General features: G+C 36.6%; 1 protein-coding gene across 1 annotated transcript; it reads left to right on the top strand.

Annotated features, from left to right (window-relative positions):
* The first annotated feature begins 1,136 nt into the window (after positions 1 to 1,136).
* faslg (Fas ligand (TNF superfamily, member 6)) lies at positions 1,137 to 3,464 on the top strand. The gene is made up of 4 exons (XM_042747066.1): positions 1,137 to 1,551; positions 2,429 to 2,474; positions 2,571 to 2,627; positions 2,713 to 3,464. The coding sequence occupies exons 1-4, from the start codon at positions 1,255 to 1,257 to the stop codon at positions 3,117 to 3,119; spliced, it is 807 nt and encodes a 268-aa protein (XP_042603000.1). The 5' UTR covers positions 1,137 to 1,254; the 3' UTR covers positions 3,120 to 3,464.
* Positions 3,465 to 27,317: the final 23,853 nt, after the last annotated feature.

Below are 27,317 nucleotides of genomic sequence, written 5' to 3'. Positions count from 1 at the left end.
AAAATAGAATGCAAAACTATTTGTTGGAGAATGCAAAGTTAATATTGATATAGTTATGCATTACAATAGCAGGATTAGCAAAGTGCTGTGTAAAATAGTTTAAATGCAGTATAGTGTCACACCATCAGACCGTGATTGAGTGGTGGGTTTGTCACAAAGTACCCCATCTGACAACTTGCTCTAAAGTTTCTATTTTCAGTCAACCTTTGTACATTATGTGATGGCTGACAGGATGCTGGTGGTCTTTAAAAAGACATTTGGCCCTTCTGAAGAACTCTTTCTAGGTCACAGGCAATCCTTTGCTTCATATGCAGATGACATACCACATTGACCTATGGAAGAGCCTGAAACTTACAGTAAAGCAAGTTTGGATTTGTTTTAGTGCATCAATGGATGTGTGATTGACTGCATGAAAAAAATGCACTAAAGCTTTTAATCAAATGCTCAAACCAAACTTTTGCCAAGGAAAGGCACAGTTTACTCCAAAATTACATTCTATTCATTATTTCCTTTCTTCTATGGAAAAAAATATTAATTTTAAAGAATCTTCACACAGGCCTTTTTCGTACAATTACACAGTTTGTTAGGGCTGGTTCATCTACAAATATTAAAAACCCTCGTAAATGTAGTCCATATTACTCCAAACTGAGATTGAATAATTCAGTCCAGTTTATTGAAAAGATCACATATATGTACTGATCCTATTATTAATGATTTTTTTTATTAATCAGTTAGTAAAAAAGTCATGAGGGTGGATGTAAATTACAAAATTGTCATTTTGGGCTAAAGGGTTTCTTTAAGAAGTAAATCATAAATCTTATATTGTAAATCTTTTATTCATATGCTACACTTACTAATAATTGCGAGAGCAGTTATTGCCTGCAAGTGCACAGAAGACTCAAGATGAATGGTTTCCTGTCCATGATGTCACTGTTATACCCTTTTCAGATACTACTTTATGCACATTGGTTTGCCACAAATGCATGCGAATGCTGATATACTGACCAAAAAATTCATAATAATCCATCATATGCATCAGTGTACATGAGAGAAAGGAAGAAAGGATCAGAGACAGAGAATGAGAGAGATAGACAGACTTCTCGTGTGTGTGTGTGTATGTTGGTGTGCACGCAAGTGTGGGTGGGAAGTTTTAACCACACTGAAGGACCTTTTAAAAACTGTTCAGCAACAACCTTCTCAAGACATACTCTCTCATCACTCACACCTTCACACATACCTCTGAGCTCTGCAGACATGAGCAGTAACTCTGGCCACCCGTCCCGGACGGTGTTCATGGTGGATTCTGACAGAGGTCACCCTGAAGAACATCGGTATTACCATCAGCAGATGCCTAGACATGCAGAGCCACAACTGGTGCCCTGCTGGACGTTCCCCCCTGCCCGAGCTGAGATGAAGAAAAGAGGCTGGGGGGGGATGAATGCTGGGATGGCCTGGGTCCTGACACTGATACTCCTGCTGGTTTTTGCAGCCCTGGGACTGGGAGCCTATCAGATCCTGAGGTTACAGACTGAAGTGCAACGGCTCTCACAGGTAAGAGCTACTTAACAGTGTATTAACAGTGTATTATATTGTGATTATATATATATATATATATATATATATAGAGACAGAGAGAGAGAGAGAGAGAAATCAAAATCAAAGGGAAAATATCAACTAAGGTTTATATATATATATATATATATATATATATATATATATATATAAAATCTGCAATTAATACATCTGATAAAGTGACATTTCATTTCAAGAAAGACAGCAAAAGTGAAACATTTCACAAAAATATATATAATGTTATATTAAGTATTATGACACTTTTTGGTTAACAAATGTCCCTGGATCATGCTCATAGTTAATGTGATAAACTACACCTGTGTCTAGGACACCTGTGTGAAATAAAAGTGTTTAGGAAATAAATTCTGAGAACTGTGCTCTTTTAATTCAGTGGAATTAAAATCCATTTTAGGTGCTTAAATGCTTTACAGTATACTGACTCGTATACATATTGACACATCAAAATGTTTAAGAGATTTGAAGCTTTGATAGTTACTCATACACCACCTGGAACCCAGCCAAGATCTTTATTATTTGTTTATGTAATCTGAATCTCTTTGATGTTCATGAGAGTATAATTTTTCAGTTTCCATTCCATCGTGTGCACACGACTGAGTAGGACACAATTACAAGTGAGAAAAAAAACTTGTGGTCACTGGTCACAAGGCTACAGGAAATCATCTACTTCATCTGTAGAGAAATCTAACACCAGCCTCTCTTTCTCATAACTAATAGTCAGTTCACTTTTGTATATGAATGTTGGCAAAAAGACCCATTTGTATCAGCTTGAGAATATTTTGGAATACACAAAATGTGTGAACAATTTGTGACCCTTTTTTCTTCCCTCCAATGGCAGGAAATGCCCGCACAAATGCAGAGCATCGCTCCACAGAGACAAGTTGGTGAGTTGTGTGACCAAGTTATCAGTCATCAGCTTCATCCTGTGCTAAATCTTCTCTGGTTAACATGACCTAATTGCTCACTTTATCATTCGACAGGCCTGAATCCTGCCGAGCTGAACAGGAACAAACAAAAATCTGCTGCACACTTGATAGGTAAGATTTGGTCCAGAAGGCATTCTAAAGAAGCTGCTTACATTTTTTGCTACAAAACAGTATCTTATCAGGATATTTTGTTCAGGTCGTGCAGAACAGAGCGTATCATCTGGTATTCTGAAGTGGGAAGCAAAACACGGCGAGGCCTTCACAGAAGGCATTAAGTACATCAATGGCGGCCTTCAGGTTAATGAGACCGGTTTGTACTTTGTTTACTCTCGGGTGGAGTTTCTTTCACCCAACTGCAACCCCGAAGACTTTTACGCTCACAAAATGCATCTGCAGAGAAACAGCCACAACCGGACAATTATGGAAGATCACCGAGAGGGCTTCTGTTCTGCGGGAAGCAGAAAGCCGTGGATGACCGGGAGTCACATAGGCTCGCTTCAGCATCTCAAGGAATCCGATTGGCTGTTTGTCAATGTCTCACACCCCCATCTGCTCAGCAAAAATTATCACAGCAACTATTTTGGCCTCTTCAAGATTCACTGATCATTTAGGGAATGCTTAGGGTACGATTGTGAGTTCAGATGAAGAGGTCATCAGTCTCTGGACTACCCTGAGATCCTCAGAGCTTCATTGCAATGCAATCTGTCTGCTTGGCATAGTCAAATCACATTTGATTTTGAATGTATCGGTTGTCTGTGGCTGTTAAGTTCTTTTGGAAAGTTGTGCAGAAGAGTTTCAGATTGAATGAACACTAATATGCTTCTGTATCAGGAGAAAGTAGATTAAATCCAAATATTTATTTTCTTTAAAGTATGATTGTATATTAATATGATCAGTTAGTAATATATCAATAAATCTGGTTTGAATAAAAGTTTTAATTTGCAAAAACTGTTGTTGATTTCAACTTTGAATCGAGGGAGGATGTCTCACTCTCGTGAGTGTGTCGAGGTGTTTCCATGGCCACTAATATTTGCATGTGATAGTGGGTTGGTTGTCACTGGAAATTATGCTGATTTTTGGTTGAACGTTTCCAGAGGTATTTAATCTTAAAAAATCTCAATCTAATTGCCATATTCTAAATTAGGGACATAGAAGAGCTCAGAGATGACTGTGACACAAAAGAGTTTCTAGTCAGCTGTTTTTGAATATCCTCTATGTACCACAAAGGCAACTTTTTGCACGGTTGCGTCATTTCTGCAAAGACCCTCAGGTTGGCTTCACTGCAGTGTTTGCTGCACCACACATGAAGATTAAGGGGTTCTGTGCAAGCAGTACACTTTGTACTTCTATTCTCGTGTTTCCTTCCTGTGTTTAGTTATAGCGTTAACAGGGGTCAAAAAGCTTTGATGAGAAATGAAAATGAAATATGCTTCGATCACGCATTCATTCAATTACTCACGAGATAAAGTGTTATAGTTCTCAGTGTTGGTCTTAGTTGCCAATATATTATTTCTAGTCACACAATTTGAGTAGAAAGATCTTGTCTCAGAGCCAATGAAACTGCGTGTTATGCAGTACTGTGTGTGTTTTTGTCTTGTGAATCCATTACACCTCAATATTCCACTTACTATGAGGGTGAGTGGAAACAAGGCCTACTCTTTCATTACCTCCAACTCTTTTGGACACATTGACAAGCATGCACAAACACACACACACACACACACACACACACACACACACACACACACACACACACACACACACACACACACACACACACAACACATATAACCCACAGGAAGTGACCACTGGAGAATCATCACCCACTGTTCATCCATTTTCTCAAACTCTGCTTCAAACTAATAAAAACTAAAGGCCATTGATAGCACACAAATGGATATTTCACAACTCAGAATTACAGTAAATGAGATCAATTGTGAGACAGATGTTGATTTCAGTTTCTCACTTCAGGTTAGTTTCAACCTACAAATAAAGCTTTTAGCTGTATGTAGAGTTAAACATGCATAGATCCTGCATCTATAGCCTACTGGATAATAATTTGGACAATAATTTACTGATCCATTTTTATATATTATCATACATATAAAAATATAATCAAAATTATCTTGAATTCTAAAGATTCTTATGATCACCAAGTCTACATTTGTTTGATCAAAAATACAATAAAACAGTAATTTTGTGAAATATTATTTAATTTTTTTTATTTTAACATTAGTAATAGGAATATTTTATATTAATAATGTCATTGAGTCTACAAGAGCAACTGAAGGTGGTATAAATTAGCTTAATAAGTTTCATAATGAATCACTATTGCTCACTGCCCAGCATCACGTGATCAGAAATGGCAAAAATAATAATAATAATAATAATATTGTAGACTACACCAGTGGCCTTGTGGGCTTGAGCTTCTCATTTTAAGTTGGAACAATGCTTCCGCTTTCCACGGTGCCCAACAAAGGTGCTACAGTAAATGCTATGAAGCCATTGTTTAACCACATTATACTTCAAACATGCGCTTTTTCTAGGATGTTTCATTTCAAAAGATGGTATCAATCCTGACCCCAAAGAAAGTGCTGATTTGGCTCAGTAATAAAGCCACAGGTCAGGTCAGGCCAGGCCTTTTACATGCATCTGCTCATGCTATTGCCATTTTATCAAAGGCAGAAACATAGACACAAATGAACGCTAAATTCTCTTGGACCAAACAATGCAAAGAGACTGTGTTGGTTAAAACAAGGTTAAGTATTAACATTTTCTTGTTAAAGTGTAAAGAAGATCAAAATCCAGGCGCAACATTCATTATACACAAAAATAAGAAAAGAAAAGAAAAGAAAAGAAAAGAAAAGAAAAGAAAACTAAAAATAGCTTTGTGAGTTTGCTACCAGCGCCCCACACTAGTTGAGGTGACATATACTGTGTGGATTTTTTTTTTTTTTAAATCAACTTTAAATAAGTGTCAAGTTGTTAGACATGCATTTATGTTTTTCATTTCATTTGGTTTTGAAAGAGTTTTACCATTTTCAAGAGATTTACATTTTTAAAAAAAAGAGAGAAAAGAAAAAAAATTACAATGTAGTAAAAAAAAAAGTATATTTCGATTGCAGTTGTACACACACAAAACTGCAATCAAAATTATTCAACCCCCTGGAGACTGTAATGTAAGTATTTCTGAAGATCCAGAATTTTATAAAATGCATCTATAACCATTTTGGGCTAATTAAAACTTATAATGTCAAAATATAATGTACACCGATCAGGCATAACATTATGACCACCTTTCTAATGTTTTGGTCCCCTTTTGTTGCCAGAACAGCCCTGACCCGCCGAGGCATGGACGCTAGACCCCTGAAGGTGTGCTGTTGTATCTGGCACCAAGATGTTAGCAGCATATCCTTTAAGTCCTTTAAGTTCCAAGGTGGGGCCTCTATGGATCGAACTTGTTTTCTTTCTTTTCTTTTTTTTTTTATTCCTGATCGGTGAATAATGTAAAGTTTTTGAGTTATAAGAGTTTTGTTTTGTTTGTTATACTGCTCTCTCATAATTATTCAAGCCCTATTCAGTGCTTCTGTTCTCTTACTTATCAGCAGTCACTTATTTGTATGGTATGGTACAAAATTGTGTTAAAACATAAGCAAGCATTTGGAAACTTTATTACTATGTACATAACTTAATTAGCTTTAGCTGCTACACATTCATACATTTAACATTAGCACATGCATGGGTAGCAAATATGGCCAAGTTAAAAGACCTCTACAAAAGCTATAGAGAAGAAATTGTTTTCACATTGCCACTGCTTTCTTCAAATATCCCCAAATATTTTCAATGACATTTAAATCTGAAGACTGAACAGGCCACTCAAGAACATTTACAACCAATCCCTGACTCAGGCTTCAGTAGATTTGGATGTATTCTTTGAGATGGTTGTCCTGCTGGAAAGTCCATTGATCAGCTTCTGCCCTGCACTGAGGGCATCACAATCTTTGCCAAAATGGCCTAATGCTTCAAAGAATCCAGGGGGTTCCTCACACAGTCAAGATTTTAACTTATTGCAAAACACCCCCTGGTCCACCTCTATGTTTGATCATGGGATCATGTTTTTTTCTGCTTTACAGCTGAACCATGGGTCCATAAAGTTCCAGTTTGTTCTCATTAGTCCATAAAACCTTATTCCAGAACAGGTCTATACAAATTCATTTAACAATTTTCAGGTTGGCCCTACATGTTCTTCTTAGTCACAAGTGGCATTCAGCAATATGTCCCAACATGAAGGCTATGTTTGTTTAGTGTTCTTGCTATACTCTGCATTGAAATGTTGGGTTACACTTTATTTTAAGGTGTAATTGTTCCAGTGTAATTATATATTTAAGTACTGAGTAATATTAATTAACTATATGTACTATATTTTTTTACTATGGTTAGGGTTAGGGTTCGGTTTAGGGTTACTTACATGTAATCATGCATAATTTATTGTTATTATAATAGTAAGTACATGTAACATGTAACAAGGACATCAAAAAATAAAGTGTTACTAATGTTGCTTCCTCTTGTAAGTCTTTGGCAGCATTGAGAGTTTTTTCTCAGCTGCTCTGATCGAACATTTTATTCCCTTTGATGATATTGTGGTTTTCCTTCAACACCCTTATTTTGAATTTATGCATAAGGATGCAGCTGTGTCTCTAGGAGCCTTTAGATAAAATCTTGTAGCCATAGACCTAAAACCAAATAAAAATAACCCCCTCCCACCCCCCAAAAAAAGCATCAATTTTTACAAAGCTCATCGTTCTGGAAAAGCGAGGTGTGCTCTGATTGGCCAGAAATCCATTGCGTTGTGATTGGCCGAATGCCTCAAGTGTGTGGCCTACTCTACTGCTCAAAACTCACGTTTGAATCATCATTGGCAAATTATTTAAATATAAAAAACGTTCTTACAGGCTGTGAGTCAGAAACACCAGACTGGCCTTACAAAGTTTGAACTGCCCAACTTTATAGAAACAGCTGTTGTGCCACAAACACATTGCAGGCTTCTGGTTCAGGAAACAGTCCTCATCCTCCATAAAATGTGCTGCACACATCTGAATTTGTTGAACTGTTCTGGAACAGTGCTGAAATACAACTAAACCACTGATTTCTAGTCGTGTCCTCTTTTGGAAGGCCAAACAAAGAAGTTTTGCTTTCACAATGAAACACACAGCGACTCCACAACATGGCGGCAGCAACAACAGCAAGAATCAAAGTTACACCGTCTTTCTTTGCGTGAACATTTGGGCGGCATTATGCTAATCTTCCCACATCGTGTTGTAGACATGTGGGGGTGTATTTAAACGAGGTGTTTTAGGAGGGTGTGGTTGACGCTTAACTTTTATAAAGATCTCTTTGGATTTGAGACTTTAGTCTTTGCATCTTTACAGATCTTCTTTATACACCAAGAGCTTGTAACACTCCAAACAGAAAGGAAAAATTTAAATCGCATCATATGACCCCTTTAATATAGAATGGCAATTAAACTGAATGGTTTTAATGCATTGGCCTTGTCACACACACACACATACAGTAATGTTCACTGCAGTCACACTGTATATCTGTTATTCAAGAAACTTTTGAAAAGTTTAAAAAACAATTTATGAAAAAATCTTCAGAAACTATTTGCATGAAAATCAAAACAGGCCTATTGTTTTTTTTGTTTTTTTTTTATCATATCATTTACAAATGTGTATGTACTGAACAAAGCATTCATGCATACTGTATAATACCGAATGCATTAATAAAGAGGGGGGTGGGGTTTATGGGGAGGTTTGCACTTTGGTTAACCAGAAAAATTAAAAATGACATGTCAGACCGAAAAGGTTGCCGACCCCTGACCTGTACCCATATGGTTTATTTTTATGCCCACTAATGCCCATATGGTTTATTGAGACCTGATTATGATCTGACATGTCCTTGTTCATGGAGTTCCTAAAAAGGAAGAAAGAACTTAATTGAAGGCCTCAATCACGCCATGTCTCACTACTAATATAATACACATCCTGTGTCTGTGTCTCTGAAAGCGGTAGCGATGCTATGGCTTTTATGTATGTTAAACCTCACAACCTCATGGAAGACCTACTGTTCACCACATCATCACCACATAGAGGTAACATCATACTTTCATTTAACTAGTAGAAGCCCTGTGGACAGATTAACGGGAATTTGTTCATAAAATAAGGAATTAATGATGATTAAAGATTAGAAAGACTTTCTAAAATATGTAAACTTTAACATATGCAAATGAATGTAATTTTTAAAAACGTTAAGGTATAGTGCCATTGATACACTTAGATAAATTGGCTTTGACGATTTTTTTTTTTTTTTTGGTGATTTCATGCCATTCCAAACCCATATGACTTTGTTTGGAAATTACATTTTTATTTTAATAATGTTGGTTACCAACAGCTGGTTTATTTAGACACAGTCGCCCCCTACAGAAAGCACGCAACGATTTCTAGCAACTTTGCCCTGTTAGTGGCAAGTTCAGATGGATGGCCTTATAAGTCTAAGTTCGTAATGATATCACGATAAAGTTTATTGGAGATCATAATGTTTCAGCCTCCATGCTAACATGCCCCACCATCCTTTTTGACATGTGTCACGGAAAATATGTCTCAACGATGAGCTGTGATTCTCAAGAATCACTTAATGATAAGAATACACAATTATAATTTTGGCAACAATGTCGGAAAAACAGCACAGTCATACTTTCCCAAATATGATGCTTATCGCACATCAGTTTTTAGCAATTAATGAGTCGAACTGGTTTCGGTGGTCTTTGCACACGTTTGTCCTCTCTCAAGGAGTCTCAAGATTACCACAACAACGGCATCGGAAACCTTTGCACAGACTTGCAAATGGTGACCCCAATTCGGGGAACATGAGCGAACGTCAGAAGAATTAACTTTTTCTTCTTCATCTGAACATAATTATTAATATTGAATAATAATAATAACCTACTTTATATTAGGTGGCCTTAACTATATATACTTACATCAAAAATAATTACAATGTACTTATTGTGTTCATATTGTATTTCAAAACACATTTGCTGCTATTGAGGTGGGGTACGAGTAAGGTTAGGGACAGGTTTGCTGGTATGGGTAGGTTTAAGGGTGGGTTAAGGTGTGTAATTATAAATGTAATTACATGCAGGTATTTTTAAAAAAAATATATATATATATATAAGTACAATGTAAAAACTTAATTTAAATGTAAGTACATAGTAGTTAAGGCCACCTAACATAAAGAAGGACCATGGTAACATAAAATTTCAGTCTAATTGAAATTATTGAAATATTATCTAATTGAACTCCCCTAGGCACCCACCTTGTATGAGGACACTTCCTGTGTCCCCGTAAGACAAAAGGCTTAACAAAATATACGAAACTGTGTGTGTGTGTGTGTGTGTGTGTGTGTGTGTGTGTGTGTGTGTGTGTGTGTGTGTGTGTGTGTAAAATGCAATAGAATCTGTGAATCTGATTGCTTCATTGAATTTTTCTTTAACCTTTTTTTTTGATTGACAAAAGTACAAAGATCTCCAATATTTTCACTGACTAAATTAATTGTATTTTAAAGATATAAACAAATGTTGACATTGATGACCGCAACACTCTCTTTTAATTACAATGTTTAATTGTTTGAGAATTGAGGACACTAATTGTTAAAGTTTTGCAAGCAAAATATTTGCGTAATCTCACTTGATACGAAACCTCAGCTGCTCATCAGTCCATGGTCATTGTTGTCAGATTCTCATTTTTATAATCGGCCATACTTTATCAATAGGAGCCAGATCTGCAGGCCAGTCAGTCACATCCATGCATCTACAAAACCATGCTGTTGTAGCACATGCAGATTGAGACCTGGCATCATCTTGACCTAATAACCATGGACTTCCCTTGGAAGACATCTCGATGGCATTATATGTCTCTGTACAATCCCAATAAATATGCCTCCATTTCAACAGTACCTTTGTACATATTCCAGTCACCCATGCCGTTTGCACTGATGTACCCATATACCATGACAAACATTTGCTTTTGCATCTGTCCCTGATTGATCTCTAGATGTTCTCTTTGGTCTCTGGGACTGAGAACTCGACATCCATTTATCTCAGAAACAAGTTGAAATGTGGACTCATCTGATCGGTCGGCATGATTTTGCCAAATAAGACATGTTCCTGGATCAACATCTTTTGTCAAATCACACTCACCCATCTGACCACAGCACACACTGTCTTTTTAACTATCTGAGATGAGCTCTGGCCTTGATTTGCTTGACACTTCTCTCATGAAATTTGGCACAAAGTGATGAACCATGATCCAGCTTTGCTTGCAAAGACTGAGATGCTCCTTTCATACCCTAACATGATCCCTCACCTATTACCAGTTCACCTGCTTATTGTGGACCATTTCAAAACAGTTTAATATGGATATTCTGTAAACTTTTATTTGCCCTCTGTCCTAACTTTTTTGGAGTGTGTTTGTGTTGCAACCATTAAAATTAGTTTATATTTACAAAACACATCTAAGTTGGCCAGTGAAAACATTGGAAATATTTTCTTTATACTTTTGTCAATTAAATCAATTTTTTTGTATTTTTAAATTTTAGACGAATAATTAAATAACCAGTGGTAAACAGAGCTTTTATCTTTTGCCCATATTTTAATTGAAGATATGGCATAATAGAAACACTATATGCAAATGTAATTTTCACTCAGATAGCCTATAGGTTTTAAATGAAATAAAAAAAAACCACAAAAAAAACAATTAAATAAAAAACAAAAAAATAACACCCATCCCATGTTTTGAAAAAAATGAAAACATTCAATGGATTGTACTGTTGTTTAAGAAACATATTGGTTGTTTAGCTAATAAAACCTAATTCAGAAAAAAACTCATAAAGTAAAAAAGTCAATGCATAATAATAATAATAATTATTATTAATGGAAAATAATTGCCCTTAATGGAAAATGTTACTTCACTGCCTGCAAATGACGCAACAAGCCTGCAAACAATGAAAATGAATAATCAACCGACAATAAAATGACTTTTATCAGATCAGATCTCTAATAACCAGAGTTGGCTTGTCACGTTGGGGGGCAGCAATGGTAGCATGATGCGGGGAAACAATGGAAAATGTTGATTTATATCTCAAATAAATGCAAACCTCCAAAGCTAGCATGCAAAGTACATCTAATGTGTTTTAGCAGGTTGACCACAAACAAAAAAACATACAAGCCAATGAGTGAGACGCATGAAAAAGGTGTTAAAACAGAGGTGACGTGGTAAAACTGACTTAAAGTAACAGATAACCGAAAAACTTTTACACAGAAGCAAGGTAACCTTGAAACCATTTTAAAATCAATATGTTACTCTTTGATCATTCAAACAATATTTCATGATGTAAAAAGGAAAGCTTTTTGCTTCTTCAGCTGTAAGCAATGTTCAGCATTAACCACATCATTTTACTAAAGTGTGGTTTATAGATGTTAGAGATGCTTGAGAAACCAGAAATGTTTGATGTTTGAGAAAACATGCCAGTGCTTTGCAGAGACCTTTACCTGAAACAGGAAATGTGTCTGACTGAGCTGATATGAGAAATATTACAAGCCAGCTGAAGCAGTAAAGGTCATTACAAAACCACACTAAGGACCACACTAAGGAAACTTTGAGTACAAATTGCACACCAAAGGTAGTTTATAGTAAAGCTGTCAAAGCTGTACATCAGGTAGCATTGAGCCTTCTGCAGGTTACACTGTTACACTGGCTTTTTTTGATCGAGTCATTGAATTATTCACTCAACCAATCTGTTTAAACACACTGATTCAGAGAGCAACCAAACTCTGGAGATGCACATTGTGCATTGACTTAGATTTGAACTTTTTTTGTTGCCGCAACAGAAAATGATAAACTGATTTCTTGTTTATTAAACTTCTGCAGACCAAAATACATGATTGTAAGCATCATATGTGCAGATATTCGGAACAGCACTCTTGTTCTTGTAATATCGCTAAAGTATTAAGAATGTTAACTGATAATTTGATCATTACATTTCATTACATTTAACATTATAATTATCATTCAGGTAATACACCCAGAGGTGTACTTGCTGAGATTATTCTAGCTAGTTTCAGTATCCATTAGCAAGTGTCCAAGTTATGATTACTGCTTTTAGTAGCAGGCACATTAGATATGTGAAAGCAACTGTGAACTCTGAGATAGAAGTAGGTCGTTGCAATCACAGATAATCAAAGACAGAGTGGAACATCCACAGAAACACTGCAAATATTGGATTGAGATTCTTTGGTGCAAATGAAAATGTAATTTCTGCTTCTACATTAAGATATATGGTAAACAAGTAATTCAGTATTATGTCCACTAAAAATGAAAGATCATGATTAATATCATATTAATGATATACTGTAATTCCTATACAGAGATTGCACTGTCAGAGCATATGGGTGTTCACAAATTATTCACACACTAAATAAATAATATGAGAATGTTAATAGACTAACGTTCTAGAAGAGAACCAAAATGCCATAGTTGTAGACATATAGATGAATATTCTTTACTAATAAAACAACGGTTGCAAATGTGTAAAACTGGAAAATCAGTCACTAATTATACCGACACAATACATGCTTCATTTCATAAAGGAAATCACTGAAAATAATCAAAAGTTTCAGTTAGTAAGATTTAGTAACCGCATACGAGGACATATCAGTTGAGATGGTTGTGATGGTGAGGTGGTTCTTGCCTCCTTTGAAGTACAGCCTTTATCACATTAATATAGATCAGTTCTCTTACAACCTTATAGGCCAGACAAGCCCAAAACTGGGCCAAAGGTGGCCTTTGATGACCTTTGATTTGGCCCACCAGGGGGAGAAAAAAAGTCATTGAAACATATCTTAATTTCTTTTCTTTTTTTTTTAAACATTTTGTTTATTACAGAAACAATATTAAGTGAATTTGATTACAAATAAATGTAAACATTTCAGAAATGTTTATTATTATTATTATAATTTAAAAAGTTTAATGTATTTAATACATTTTAATATCATACAGTTGGATATAATGGAACATGAACTTTTGGGCAATAGCCCTTAATCATACCTAAATCAGCTGACTTAGGTGTAAGTGTTTATGTGAACTGCACAACCCTATGGGGTTCAGTGGAAAAAAAATAAATGCAAAAATTTCTAAACAAAATCTGAAGGTGTTCATGATAAATGATCAGGTGTGAGCCATGTCGGCCCATGTACGTTTTGATAGTATTTCAATTTTAAATGAAATAAGCAGAAATTTGTCGTTTTTTTTTTTAATTTGTTCAAAAAAAAAAAAAAAAAGATTTTGGCTCGATTTTCCATATTCGAACATTCGATTTCTGCCGATAGTTCAGCAAAATAATAGTCCTCTGCTGCTGTACAGGGAAGGTCCTAGATCGGGCTTTCTTCTGTGCAACCTAACGCGTTTCACAGAAATATTTATTTCAGAAATTTTAATCAGCACCCAGCCTATTTTATTAAGCTGTGCACGTATATTACAAAGAGCCCCACCAAAATATTAATCCAAAACCTGATAGATCTCTATATAAACTGAATCAAAAATAAATTGTAAATCTGTTCAGCATTCTGCAACATAATTTTCGAATTTTCTAAACTATTTTAAGTCGTAAAGTAAGCAATATATAATACAATCCCGCGCATGGCTTTAGCAGGTATGTTTACATGATACTAACCGGGGCAGACAGTGCCTGAGACCTCCCGAGCTCAACAGCGCCCCACTATTTTCCAACGTAAATCTGTGGTGGAAAGGGGAACTGCATTTATCACGTTCCCTTGAGTGAACCTCGCTCCACCAAGACGATATCAATCCGCTTCAGCTGTGTGTCTGCATCAGGTCAGTAACTAGTCGGCATGTCTGTTTTTTTTTTTTTTTTTTTTTTAATTAATAAAGTAGGCTATACGTTAAATGCTTTCGTTTAAATGTGTTCACATGTAGAGCCTTTTTATGGTTCTGTTGTGTTTGTTATGTTTATGAGAATAGACATATGATCTTCTTTTCTCACCCGAATTGCTCCACAATTTGTAACAATCTAAATCAACATTTGGAGGTGATAAATACTAAATTAAGGCAATTAGTATACAGTCATGGCCAAAAGTTTTGGCAGTGACATAAATTTACCATTTTGCAAAGTTTGCAGCTTAAGCTGTTGTGGTGTTCATTCGCATTGTACCTAGATTATTGTGTAGAGTGATCAGATGCATTTTAAATAATTGCTAAAATTGCAGTCATCATCACTTTGCATCAAAATGGCCTTACATGCCAAGAAATTGCTTCGAAGAACATAGGAGAGAGGTTTGACTGCAGTGAAGAAGTCTTCAGGACGTCCCAGAGTGTCCAGCAAGCACCAGGACCATCTCCACCTGAGGAGTCAGCTACAGAATTGTGTCTCCAGCAGTGCAGAGCTTGCTCAGGAATGGCAGCAGGTTGGTGTGAGAGCATCTGCACGCACAGTGAGGCCAAGACTTTTGGACAATGGACTGGTGTCAAGAAGGGCAGCAAAGAAGCCGCTTCTCTCCAAGAAAAACGTCAAGGACAGACTGAAATTCTGCAGGAAGTACCAGCATTGGACAGCAGAAGACTGGTGTTCTCTGAAAACTAATTTCTCTGATGAAGCTCCCTTCCGACTGTTTGGGACATCTGGAAAAACGATTGATTGGAGAAGGAAAAGGTGAACGCTACCATGAGTCCTGTGTTGTGCTAACAGTGAAGCATCCTAAGACCATCCATGTTTGGGGTTGCTTTTCAACCAAAGAAGTGGGCTCTCTCATAATTCAGCCCAAAAACACTGCCATGAATAAAGAATGGTATCAGGACGTCCTGCAAGAGCGACTTCTTCCAACGATCCATGAGCAGTTTGGTGACGATCCGTGCATTTTCCAGCATGATGGAGCACCATGTCACAAAGCAAGGGTGATAAAGAAGTGGCTCGAAGATCATTACATTGAAATTTTGGATGTTCCAAGCAACTCCCCGGATCTCAGTCCCATAGAGAACCTGTGGTCAGTCCTCAAAAGGCAAGTGGACAAGCAGAAGCCCACAAATTGTGTTCTACTCTGAGATCTAATAAGGCAAGAATGGATCGCCATCTGTCAGGATTTGGCCCAGAAACTAATATCCAGCATTCCAGAGCAAAATGTAGTGTAATGTTGTACAGTCAATACTGAAAATATTGACTCATTTTTGTTTGTTTTTTTGGCCAATAAAAGCCTTTAAAACTTATGATATGCATATCATTGTTTTTCAGTATACCATAGAAACAAGTGGAAAAATAATCTACAAATACTGAAGCAGCAAACTTTGCAAAACACAAAATTTATGTCACTGACAAAACTTTTGGCCATGACTGTACAGCATTTTACGCCAGTAACATTACTTTGAGTGTGTCAGTCAGCATTAGCGTGCCACCCACGGAATAACGGAAGGACATCTCAGGCCAAAGTGTTGTCCCCATGTGTTTAGAGATTAGAATATAAAGCTTAATGTTTTTCGTATATTAGCGGTATGACCCAGAATCTGTTCCACCTAAATTTACGGTCATACTATGTAATCTTACATGAAACACCTGCGATCAGAACATGTATCTGAAGTTACTGTATATGAATATAAAAGGTATTTGGCATGAAACCCATTTGATCAGGACAGGTATTTGAAGTAAATGGATTTTTTCCCAACTGTGCATGATTGGTGACTTGCTGATTCACAAATAGGCCACGCCAGCCTGATGATGCAGTTTTGGAAAAGGGTGCATGGAGCAACCAATAGTTCCAAACAACATAGTTCCAGTACTGAAGCCCATTCATTTCAGTGTTTCTCAAGCACACTCGCCAGAAAGTTGAGGAATTTACAGAATTTTGGGGCATTTTAACGCATTAGTTTACCTCTTGGAAATCTGGCCAGTAATTGTATTTTATGAAACGAGTTAATGTTTATTTTTAGATAATAGGCAGTTATGCTATATTTGCTTTTAGATAACAGGAGAAACACCTTACCAGATGCTCGTTGTCATATTTTTAAGTTTTTAGTTTTTAGCCTTTCTCTCCCTATAGGCAGTTGAATGAGTTTTAGTGAAGACTGCCCTTTAAAGGAATACAAGAAAGTCTCTCTGAATGCAGTTGGTTGCCTTGTTTATTTTTAAACGTTATTTTTACTTTTTATTGGTTAAATTCCGTATTTGCTAGTCTTTTTTAACATTCACTTATATTGTCTTCTTACATAAATGACATATTATAATACTGGGATGTGAGTAATTAATCTTTTTTTTTTAAAAAAAAATCTAAATTTATAAAAATTTAGTGGTTGATAATGTCTAAATATACAAGGTAAAACATTAAATAAATAAATAAGCTATTACAGCAACTTAGAGCTAAATATAGGCTATATTTATTAAAGAGCCATACGGGCATCTAGTGGTTAAACCATGGCATTACATAGGATTATATTATATTTATTTATTTTTTTTTTCTGGCCAAACAAAAGTCTCTAATTTGATACTTTGCACTGGAATTTAAAAACATTTTATCTATTTTAACCTAGGGCTGTGCAAAAAATTAAATGCGATTTTCATGCGCATCTCATCAGTAAAGACACTCCTGTAATTAGTAGTATATCTCCAGCACATGCGTTAAGATCAGGGTTGCCAGGTTTTCACAACAAATCCTGCCCAGTTGCTTCTCAAAACTAGCCCAAAACTAGCCCAATCGCGTTTCCAGGAGGTTCCCCGATAAAAAAAAAATGCATCCCGGGGATAAAATATAAGTTTTTTTGACAGGGTTTCCTTGGTAAAATTTGCATTTTAGGGGCTAAATATCACGTTATTGGTATTGGGGTTGCTTCAACCCGCGGACATGAAAAACAACCGCAGACTTGGCAACACATGTTCGCGGGCTGAAGTGACCACAATACCAATAACGTGATATTTAGCCCCTAAAATGTAAATATTACCAAGGGAACCCTGCCAAAAACATGTATTTTTATCGCCCGGAACGAAAAGCGATTGGACTAGTTTTGAGAAGCAAATGGGCAGGTTTTGTTTTGAAAACCTGGCAATACTGATCTGAACGCACGTGGTGGAGATATACTACTAATCATAGGAGTGCCTTTACTGAGGAGATGCGCATGAAAATCGCATTCGATTTTTTGCACAGCCCTATTTTAACCCTAAATACTACGCTAAATGTACTAATATAAACAATAAGCATCATAAAGTTTAAGCACTGGCTCCAATATGAGGCTGTTCCTGAGCTTTTCCCATTCTTATGCATGATGGTGCTCCCATTGCCATTCACTCTTTTTCTCCTGCAAACTATGCATTGCTTTTGTGTTGGCAGAAAGAATGCTCTCTGTAACTCAGTTTTGTCTCTGGAGTGTCTCTCTGTCACTCCAAATTCACATTTTTGCCTGTTTGGTTTCAGTCCTGACTTTTGTGCTTGTTTTAATTCTTCACAGAGTCTTTTGTCATTCTCATTTTGCGTTTTTCCCCATATTATGTCATCCAGGAATACTCTCACACCTGCCACACCATCGAACAGCTGTTGCACTGTTCTGTGAAATACCTCTGGTGCCGAAAAGATACCAAAAGGTAAGCGAAGAAAACAGTGCCGCCTGAAGGGTGTATTAAAAGCACACAACTTAGCACTTTCTTCATCCAAGACATTTTGGTAGAAACCTGACAATGCATCCAATTTAGAGAAATAAGGTTGGCAACTTGTAGTGCTCTCTTTTGATCCACTTATTTAAATATCTTGGATCTATGCAAAGTCTTAGAACTCGATTTTTATTTCTACATTTTATTTTTTTATTTCTGTTGGCTCCTCTACTGTTCTTATTATTCCTTTCCCGATCAAAGATTGCAATTCAGATCTCAACCTTTCCTTGAGGGCAAGTGGTACCTTCCTGGCTGGATGTATGACTGCTTGAGGATTTTCTTTCAGCTGTATCTTGTGTTTGCCTGGTAGACAGCCCACACCTTCAAACACATCTTGGTAGTGTTTAACTGTCTTGTTAACACTGGTTACCATCTCATTCTGTTTCTCGGCTGTGTCACTCTGTGTAACTGCTTTACTGTTAATCACATGCACTCTCTTTATGAGCCCCAAATTTTCACAGCAGCTCTGCTTTGTTTACACCAGAATCCAAGGAAACGCTTTAAGTGCTGAATCTGTGTCTCATTCAGCTTCTCCGCTGTTTCATGCAGATATGTTTATGTATAGTTTCACAAAACTGAAGTCAAAACATTTTGTTTTTGCTTCAAATTTTGAAATTATACATTCTAATTTAGATTAAAAACTTCTCATGTTGCATGTATGCAGCATCTTTGTTTAGATCATGATTCAAATGCAGTGGTTGCCTCTAATTTTAAATGGAAAGAGCACAGACAAAGCCTTTTTTGAGATTTATTTTATTTGTGTTACTTGTTTTTTGATTTGGGGCATGTTTTAAAATTTCAATTTAGTTATTAAATTGATACCATAATTTACATTATATTTAAATTTTGTCATTTAGCAGACACTTTTATCCAAAGCGACTTACAAATGAGGACAATAGAAGCAACCAAAACCAACAAAAGAGCAATAATATGCAAGTGCTATATAAGTATATTATTATAGTGTTATATTTCAATTTCACTAAGAAATGAGGAGCATTTTGTCCAAGCAATAATAAAAGGACACATTTAATTTATAATTTGTCTTAAATTTCATTTTGTAAAAAAAAAAAAAAAAAGTAAATCGTATGGAATTGTGAAATCAAATGTAATAATTGAAATAAATAAAAAATCAGAAACAGGTTATTTTCTTTTCAAAGTAAAATGGGGGGAGGGTGGCCCATGTCTATTTTTTTATTTTATTTTTATCTGTGCTTCTCACAGAACAGTCGTTTGTCCGTTTTCTACAAACAAAAATATTTCTTAATCAGTGGAAATGTTACAGTGTTTTCTATCGCAAAAAGCGCTTGCGTTCAGTCAATTAAAATCGAATGTAGCTCTTAATTTGTTTGAGAACTCAAAGAGTTATTTGTGTAATAATTTTAAAGGCCAGGAGTCACCACACATCAAGATATTGTTCAGATGATTTGTTTCAATACATACGTTTCCCCATCCCCATCCCCAACCTTCCTTTACAAATTCCAAAACATTTTAGAGCTAATAACAGAGGCTTGAGCCATTGATATGCAGGAGAGAGAGAGAGAGAGAGAGAGAGAGAGAACCTGCATCTGTGCGTTTCTCAGCAGTGTTCAGCAGCAGCGTCTACTAATAGAGAATCTTTAAAGTGGTCATATGATGCGATTTCAAGTTTTCCTTTCTCTTTGGAGTGTTACAAGCTGTTTGTGAATAGATAAGATCTGTAAAATTGCAAAGACTAAAGTCTCAAACCCAAAATTATATTCTTTATAAAAGTTAAGACTTGTCCACGTCTTCCTTATACCCCTCGTTTAAACGCCCCCATGTCACAATATGGGAAGATTTGCATAACGCCGCCCAAATGTTCATGCAAAGAAAGAAGGCATTTGTATTTGTATTGTATTTATTTACAGAAGTATATGATGTCACACTTGTCCATGTGTGAAGATGTTGCGCAGGGCAAATCCGTGAATGAATGTTCCGAAGTGAGGTAAACTTCAACAGATTTCCCCTGCTCAGGGAGTAGGGAGCAATGAACACTGTGTAGGGACCATGTCAATGGGGACACAGTTCATGCAAAGAGCTCACTTCTAACGAGCTGATTATCTGAATCAGGTTTGTTAACAAACAGAGACATGCAAAATATGCAGAGCTGGGGGGCGCGAGGAATGGAATTGAGAACCGCTGGTGTAGAGTAGCGCTTGTTGTTTGTCGTTTCTCCAATCAAAAATGCAGACATGGTTTTATGTTTACGCTGCGCGACGTGTAAAAAAAAAACAAAAAAACAGTACAAGTCATTATAATCTGTAATTATGTCCCCACTGGATGCAACAAATACCTCGGTTGTAATTAGTTTTATTGTTTTTGTCTTGTCTCGCCGGTGTTCTGACCGGGACACATATCACAGTATGACAAGGGGCGTAACATTTCTGTTAAACACTTGAGGCATTCAGCCAATCACAATGCACTGGATAGCTGGCCAATCAGAGCACACCTCGCTTTTCAGACGATGAGCTTTGTAGCAAACGACTTGTTTCAGAAGGCGGGGCATAGAGGAGAAACAATAATGTACAGTATGTGGAAAATAATGTGTTTTTTGAACCTTAAACCGCATAAACACATTTCATTACACCAAATACACAAAATAATGTTCTTTTTAGTAGCATCATATGATCCCTTTAAGTTCAACTGCTTCAAGAACCTCCCTACTGAGAAATATCATGTAGCTTTTCAACTGAGAAACTATATTTTATTGATAAATTTGTGGGCCGTTGACGACAAAATGTTTCTGTCCACGTGCGCGAGTGCGTGTGTGTGCATCTGTGAGAGAGAACACCAGGAGAAAGCGTGATTTCCGTACATAAAAAAGGTGGAAGGCATGGAAATAGTTTGTAATTTTTTTACCCTGTTGTTTTGTTATATTTATTTGCTCAGTGTCTTTTGAGGTATTGTTGTAGATAGCCAATAGTATAACAAAACATTATATATTTCTTCATTGTGTGGGTGCAAATATTTCTTTATGAAGGTGTTTTATCACCATTTGACTGTAATACAGTTTGGATTAGATTCATAGAACTTCTGAACAGTCTCCTGTTGAATATTATTAGAACATCTGCAATAAAAGTTTGAGTAAAACCTGATGATGATGTTATCCAGGTTTCAGTAATATAATAAAAATAATTTTTATATATATATATATATATATATATATATATATATACATGATTTCTTTGACATATATATATATATATATATATTACAAAGTAATTCATGATTTCTTTGACAATAACCTAATAATAGCACTTTTTATAAAATATTTGTTGTCCATTTTACATCATATCTCTTTCTGAGAATTTCAAAAACAAACTTTTTTTTCTCCAGAGTCTTGTTTTGTTTTTGTTTTTTTAATGCGTTTCAGATTTTTGCAACCACATAAACACACTGGGATATACTCATATTCATCACATTCATCTGGGTGGTAGTGATTTTTCCCTGCAGTCTAACACAGTGGGACATGTAGAATTGTAAAAACACTGGACAAGAAATTCAAAAAGCGGCATAATGTATAATTACCAGGTGGACAGTGATGTGCAGAGTTTTCAAACAAACATACATAAGTTTAATAGTTGCATTATGCATCCATGTGTGTCGATTGACTTCATTATAAAAATAAGGGCTTACATTTTCTTCCGTATAAAAATGAAAAATCATATGTTCAACAAACCAATCCACAAGAGTATTACCAAAAACTGCCAAAAATATATAAAGCTCTTTGATCAGTAGAGGGTGCTGCTGGACTGCAAATAAAAAAAGCCATGAAAAACGCATCATTACAGGTTGGACCACAGAATGCTCTTTTGTAAGAGATAATATACAGTCTCGAAGTAATTATCACAAATAATTCCTGACATTCACTGAAACATGAATATCAATATCACCTTGAAGGGGTTTATTGATAAAATGAACAGAACAGGCTACCTAATCCCACACATGCACCTACATTATACAGTACAGGCCTATATACACATGCCAAATTCCTTTAATCATCTGTCACAATGAGTAAAGGATGGGTTTGGTGAACACAGGGATAAAAAGCATCACATGTGTACAATGAACCCAGATAGCAAAATTCCTGAGGGCCAGATCAGGCCCACACCTTACACTTTCATCTGGACCATATACCATGTGGAATGATGGCACTTGGGCGGTCCGCTGCTGTTTGCCAGATTTGGGCCACAAGCAAGCCAAAGGAAGGCCCAATGTCAGCCATGAATAAACCGAATAAAGCAGAACGGGCCCAAATCTGGGCCACACTAATTTTAATTCTGGTCCAGATCCGGCCCACATACTGTGAAGAATGATGGCATTTAGGTGGTCGACTCCTGTTTGGCAAATTTGGGCCTCAAGTAAGCCAAAGGTAGTCTGCATGTCGGCCATGAAAATAAGTAAATAAAATAAACAAGAACTGGTCTAAATCTGGGCCACATTTATTTTAATTCTGTCCCAGATCCGGCCCAGATCTAACACCTTGCTCCAGTCCACATAGTAGAATGATGGCATTTGGGTGGACCACTCCTGTTTGCCAGATTTGGGCCACAAGCAAGCCATAGGAAGGCCGAATGTCAGCCATGCAAATAAATAAATCAAATTAACCATAACCCAGATCCAACACCTTGCTCCGGCCCACATACTGTTTAGAATAATGAAAATTGGGTGGACAACTCCTGTTTGTCAGATTTGGGGCTTAGCATTGCCGCTTGTAAGCCAACCATATAAACCAAAACTGTCCCTAATGTGGGCCACAGTTGATTTTTATTCTAATCCTGGTCTTTCCCCACATTACTCATGTGGCCCACATGCTGCATGGAATGGTGACATTTTGGCAGTGGTCCACAAGCAATCCACTGCACAGCTACTTTTTAGCAAATAATAAACCAATTAAACCATAAATATACATTATCTGGGCCACACTAAGCCTTAAGTGAGTTATGCATCAACAATACTCAACATATTGTAAAGAGAAATTTAAAAATGTCCTCCCTAAATGTTCAAATAATAAATGTGTCCTACTTGTTAAAATCATCCCACAAGCAGCAATTCAAATGTCACAGATAAATATTCAAAGACACATCCCAAGACTTTAAAAACAGTTCTTCACAAGATTGAACCTAAATGCTTCTCACTCAGACTCTGCCTACACAGTAAGTCTATAAGTGCCACAGCTATGCTGTGTTAAAGGGCACACAACGAAGATGAAAGGTTATATATCATAAGTCTTTAATCCAACAAGGGTAAATCCAAACACAATGTAGAACAGCAACATTCAAGACATGTAGACGCAAGACCAGACAAACTCAAAGTGAACATAAGTACTCAGACCAAACAAGGATAATTAACTAGGCACACCTGAACAGAATAATACAAGCAACACAACAAGGAAAAACAAAGTCCAAATGAACAGAAATCTTGACTACAAGAGCTATCATTATAGTGCACATCTGTTTTTATGCTGCACAGTACACATATAAAAAAACACCATTAAAAGCATGTTTAAAAAAAAAATTAATTGCTGGGTATGTAGCCTTCTTAAGACTCATATCCAGATCGTCCTGCATCAGTTAACTGTGTTGCATCCTACTAAAAGCAGCCAAATTCTGTTAGGTCATATTTACAATTTCAAACTTCCATTTCAATTAGCCAGTGTCAAGTGCTACATCCAAACCAGAAGTGGCCATCATCTGTTTTATAATATATGTGGCATATTTGCCATGTCAAATGTGGCACAAGTTTGGCTTACACACTGATTAGCCGATGCTGATTGTGCCCCATATTTGCCAAAAGTGGCCCAAATTGTTGTTAACTATTTAGGCAATTTGTAATTTTATATGCAGGCCACTTTAGGCTCACAGCCACATTAGCCACTGCTCATTGCGCCATTTCTTTGCCAAAACTGGTCCAGATATGTTTTAGGATAACTGGACCACATTTGTGGCATCATATGTGGGCCACTTTAGGCTCACAACCACATTAGCCAGTGCTTACTGTGTCATATCTTTGCCAAAATTGGCCCAAATATGTTTGAAAATAACTGGGCCACATTTGCGGCATCATATGCGGGCCCCTTTAGGCTCACAGCCACATTAGCCAATGCTCACTGTGCCATATCTTTGTCAAAACTGCCCAGATAGGTTTTAATATACCCGGACAACATTTGTTGCATTATATAAGGGCTATTTTAAGCTCACAGCCACATAAGACAGTGCTTGCCATTCCATATCTTTGCTAAAACTGGCCCAGATACAGTTTAGGATAACTGGGCCACATTTGTGGCATCATTTAAGGGCCACTTTAGGTTCATAGCCACATTAGCCAGTGCTCACTGTGCCATATCTTTGCCAAAACTGGCCCAGATATGTTTTAATATACCTAGTAAACACTTCTTACAACACAAAATCTACAACAAAACCTCACCAAACCGTTAGCTAGTGCTTACCTCACTTGTTGTCCCCACATGCTTCAAAGCTACAACCACCAAATTTGTATAGTTTGTATTTTATATAAATTTAAACTGTTTATCTGTATTCTGTCTACTGTTAATTTGAAGTGTTAACTGTATGCACCAAGGGTCAGAGAATAACACAATTTCAATTATCTGTATGTATGTGCTGAACATGTGGCAGAATTGACAATAAAGCAGACTTGGACTTTTTTGCCTTTTGGACATCTTGTTCAGATGCATGGCATCATGAAATATATCAAATAACAACAGAGAAAATGCTAGATTTCTGCTAAAACTCTTATAATGGGCCATGTTTGGATCTTCCGACAGGACAATAATCCAAAAACAAACCTCAAATCCGGCACAAAAAAAAAAGGGTTCACTGGGCACAAAACCAAGCTTCTGCCATGGCTATTCCAGTCCTCTGAGCTGAACCCTATAGAAAATGAGTGGGGTGAACTGAAGAGAAGAATCACCAACATAGAGCTGGGAATCTGAAGGGTCTTGAGTGGTTCTGGATGAAGGAATGGTCTCTGACCTCTTGTCAGGTGTTCTCTAACCTCATCAGACACTCATCAGAAAACTCAGAGCTGTTATTTTGGCAAATGTAGATTTCCAAAAGTATTGAAAAATAGGGTGTCAGTGATTGTGTTCAACTTGGATTTAAGCAGAAATACAAAGCTTAAAACTGTCATAACTTAAAACGGTCATCAGCACTTGAATTTTATTAAAACTTCACTGTAAAACTGACTTCTGCAAGTAGTTATCCTTTTAAAATCATTTAAAATTCAACATTAAAATAAGTAATAATGTGTTTCAACTTAAAGTAAATGTTCATGCTTGACTTCAAAGGGGTCAAGAATGGAGAAATCAAAATTAACTTGATCGTTTGACATAAGAGGTCGTTATATTATAAAAATATCCTGTAAGTTTCAGAAATATATAGTTCAGGCATGAAACTCTAACTAATCGCTAATTTGTTTAATCAACACCGTAGCACCAGCCAGTCAGGAGTAGATATTGTATCTTACCCCTCCTTCTCCTCAGCACCACCTGTAGAGATCTGCTATGGGGGTTCTACATTTCTTGCAGCATCCATCCTTTGTTATTTTTGACAAAGCTGAGCTAATTATTGTTTTTGTTCTACAGCATTAGCAGCAGCATAGCAGATCTTGCCTACCAAAATCAAGCAGAAGAAGATCAATGCCTGCTTCTACATCGCTGCCTGTTTAGCCCCGCCCACAATTCACACATTTAGTGTTTACAAGAGAGGTGAATGCGCAGGTCTACGCAGAAAGCAAGCGATAAAGATGCTCAAAAGACAAGTTGTGGAAAAAAAACTTTGCATTGCCTTCCTTTTGATCCCAACATTAGGAAAGAGTGGATAACTTTATTTTTAATGAGGTTCCAAACAGCATCTGTAAGAACTTATTCCTTTGTTCACTTAATTTTACCACAGATTAGTTTACAAACAAGGCACAATTCAATGCGGGATTTTCAAAAAGATTGAAACTAAAAGTCGGTGCTGTGCCAGCTACATTGGATCCAACAGTAATGATGCAACACAAGTGTGAGTAACTGTTTACTGTTACTACATGATTACTATTGCTTTGTCTGTTATTACAGATCGTTTGATATGCACTGACTCAGTATTTATGCGATTTAAACCTAAATCACAGCAGCGTCCATCTGTGAAGGTCTTGATAACATTATACGGGGACCTCTTAGAACAGTGGTCTCAAACTCAATTCCTGAAAGGCGACATCTCTGCAGAGTTTAGCTCCAACCAGCTCCAACTCACACCTGTTTGGAAGTTTCTAGTAATCCTGAAGACCTTGATTAGCTGGATCAGGTATGTTTGAATAGGGTTGGAGCAAAACTGCTGTGGCCCTCCAGGAATTGAGTTTGAGTCTTAGAACAATACAAAATAATACAAAAGGCAGTTCATGATTCCTTTAACTTGTTAAAACTAATTGCAACTTTTTTATTTTATTAATATTATTATTTTTTAATAATATTACAAAACAAATATACAAAACAAACGTACAAATATTCATTCATTTTAAACCTAACAAACATCCACACTGACTTCTTCACAAACTTTGGGTTCAGTCTTTCCCCAGGTTGGCCCTGAACATACTGTTTCCGATTGGATCCAAATAAATTAAATTTGCTTGCATCACTGAAGCAAACTTTGGACCAGTTCTCCTCTATCCACACAACATGATCCTCAGCAAAGGTTAGTCTAGCATTTTGATTCTTTCTGTTAATGAGATTTGGGTTTTCAGTCCAAATTCTCTTAAACAGCCAGACAGTGTATACTGAGGCAGATCCTTACTCTGTTCAGCACTAAACAGGTGAGCAATTACAGCTTCAGTGTTGAACCGATTCCACCTTAGTGTGTGTAAAGCTGCAATATTCTAGAAGACAGAGATTTGGAACAACCAACGTTTCTTTCAGTGGCTGAAAGGTCCATCCCTTTGGTCTTTATATGTACAACCTGCTGTCGCAGAGTTCCAAGTCACTTCAGAGCAGCTAGCCTACTTGCAAATTCAGTGAAAATTGTGAAT

This window comes from Cyprinus carpio, chromosome B20 (genome assembly GCF_018340385.1).
Source record: "Cyprinus carpio isolate SPL01 chromosome B20, ASM1834038v1, whole genome shotgun sequence".
Classification (NCBI taxonomy): Eukaryota; Metazoa; Chordata; class Actinopteri; order Cypriniformes; family Cyprinidae; genus Cyprinus; species Cyprinus carpio.
Note: the sequence above shows the minus strand (reverse complement) of the source record. Positions and strands in the feature narration are given on the sequence as shown.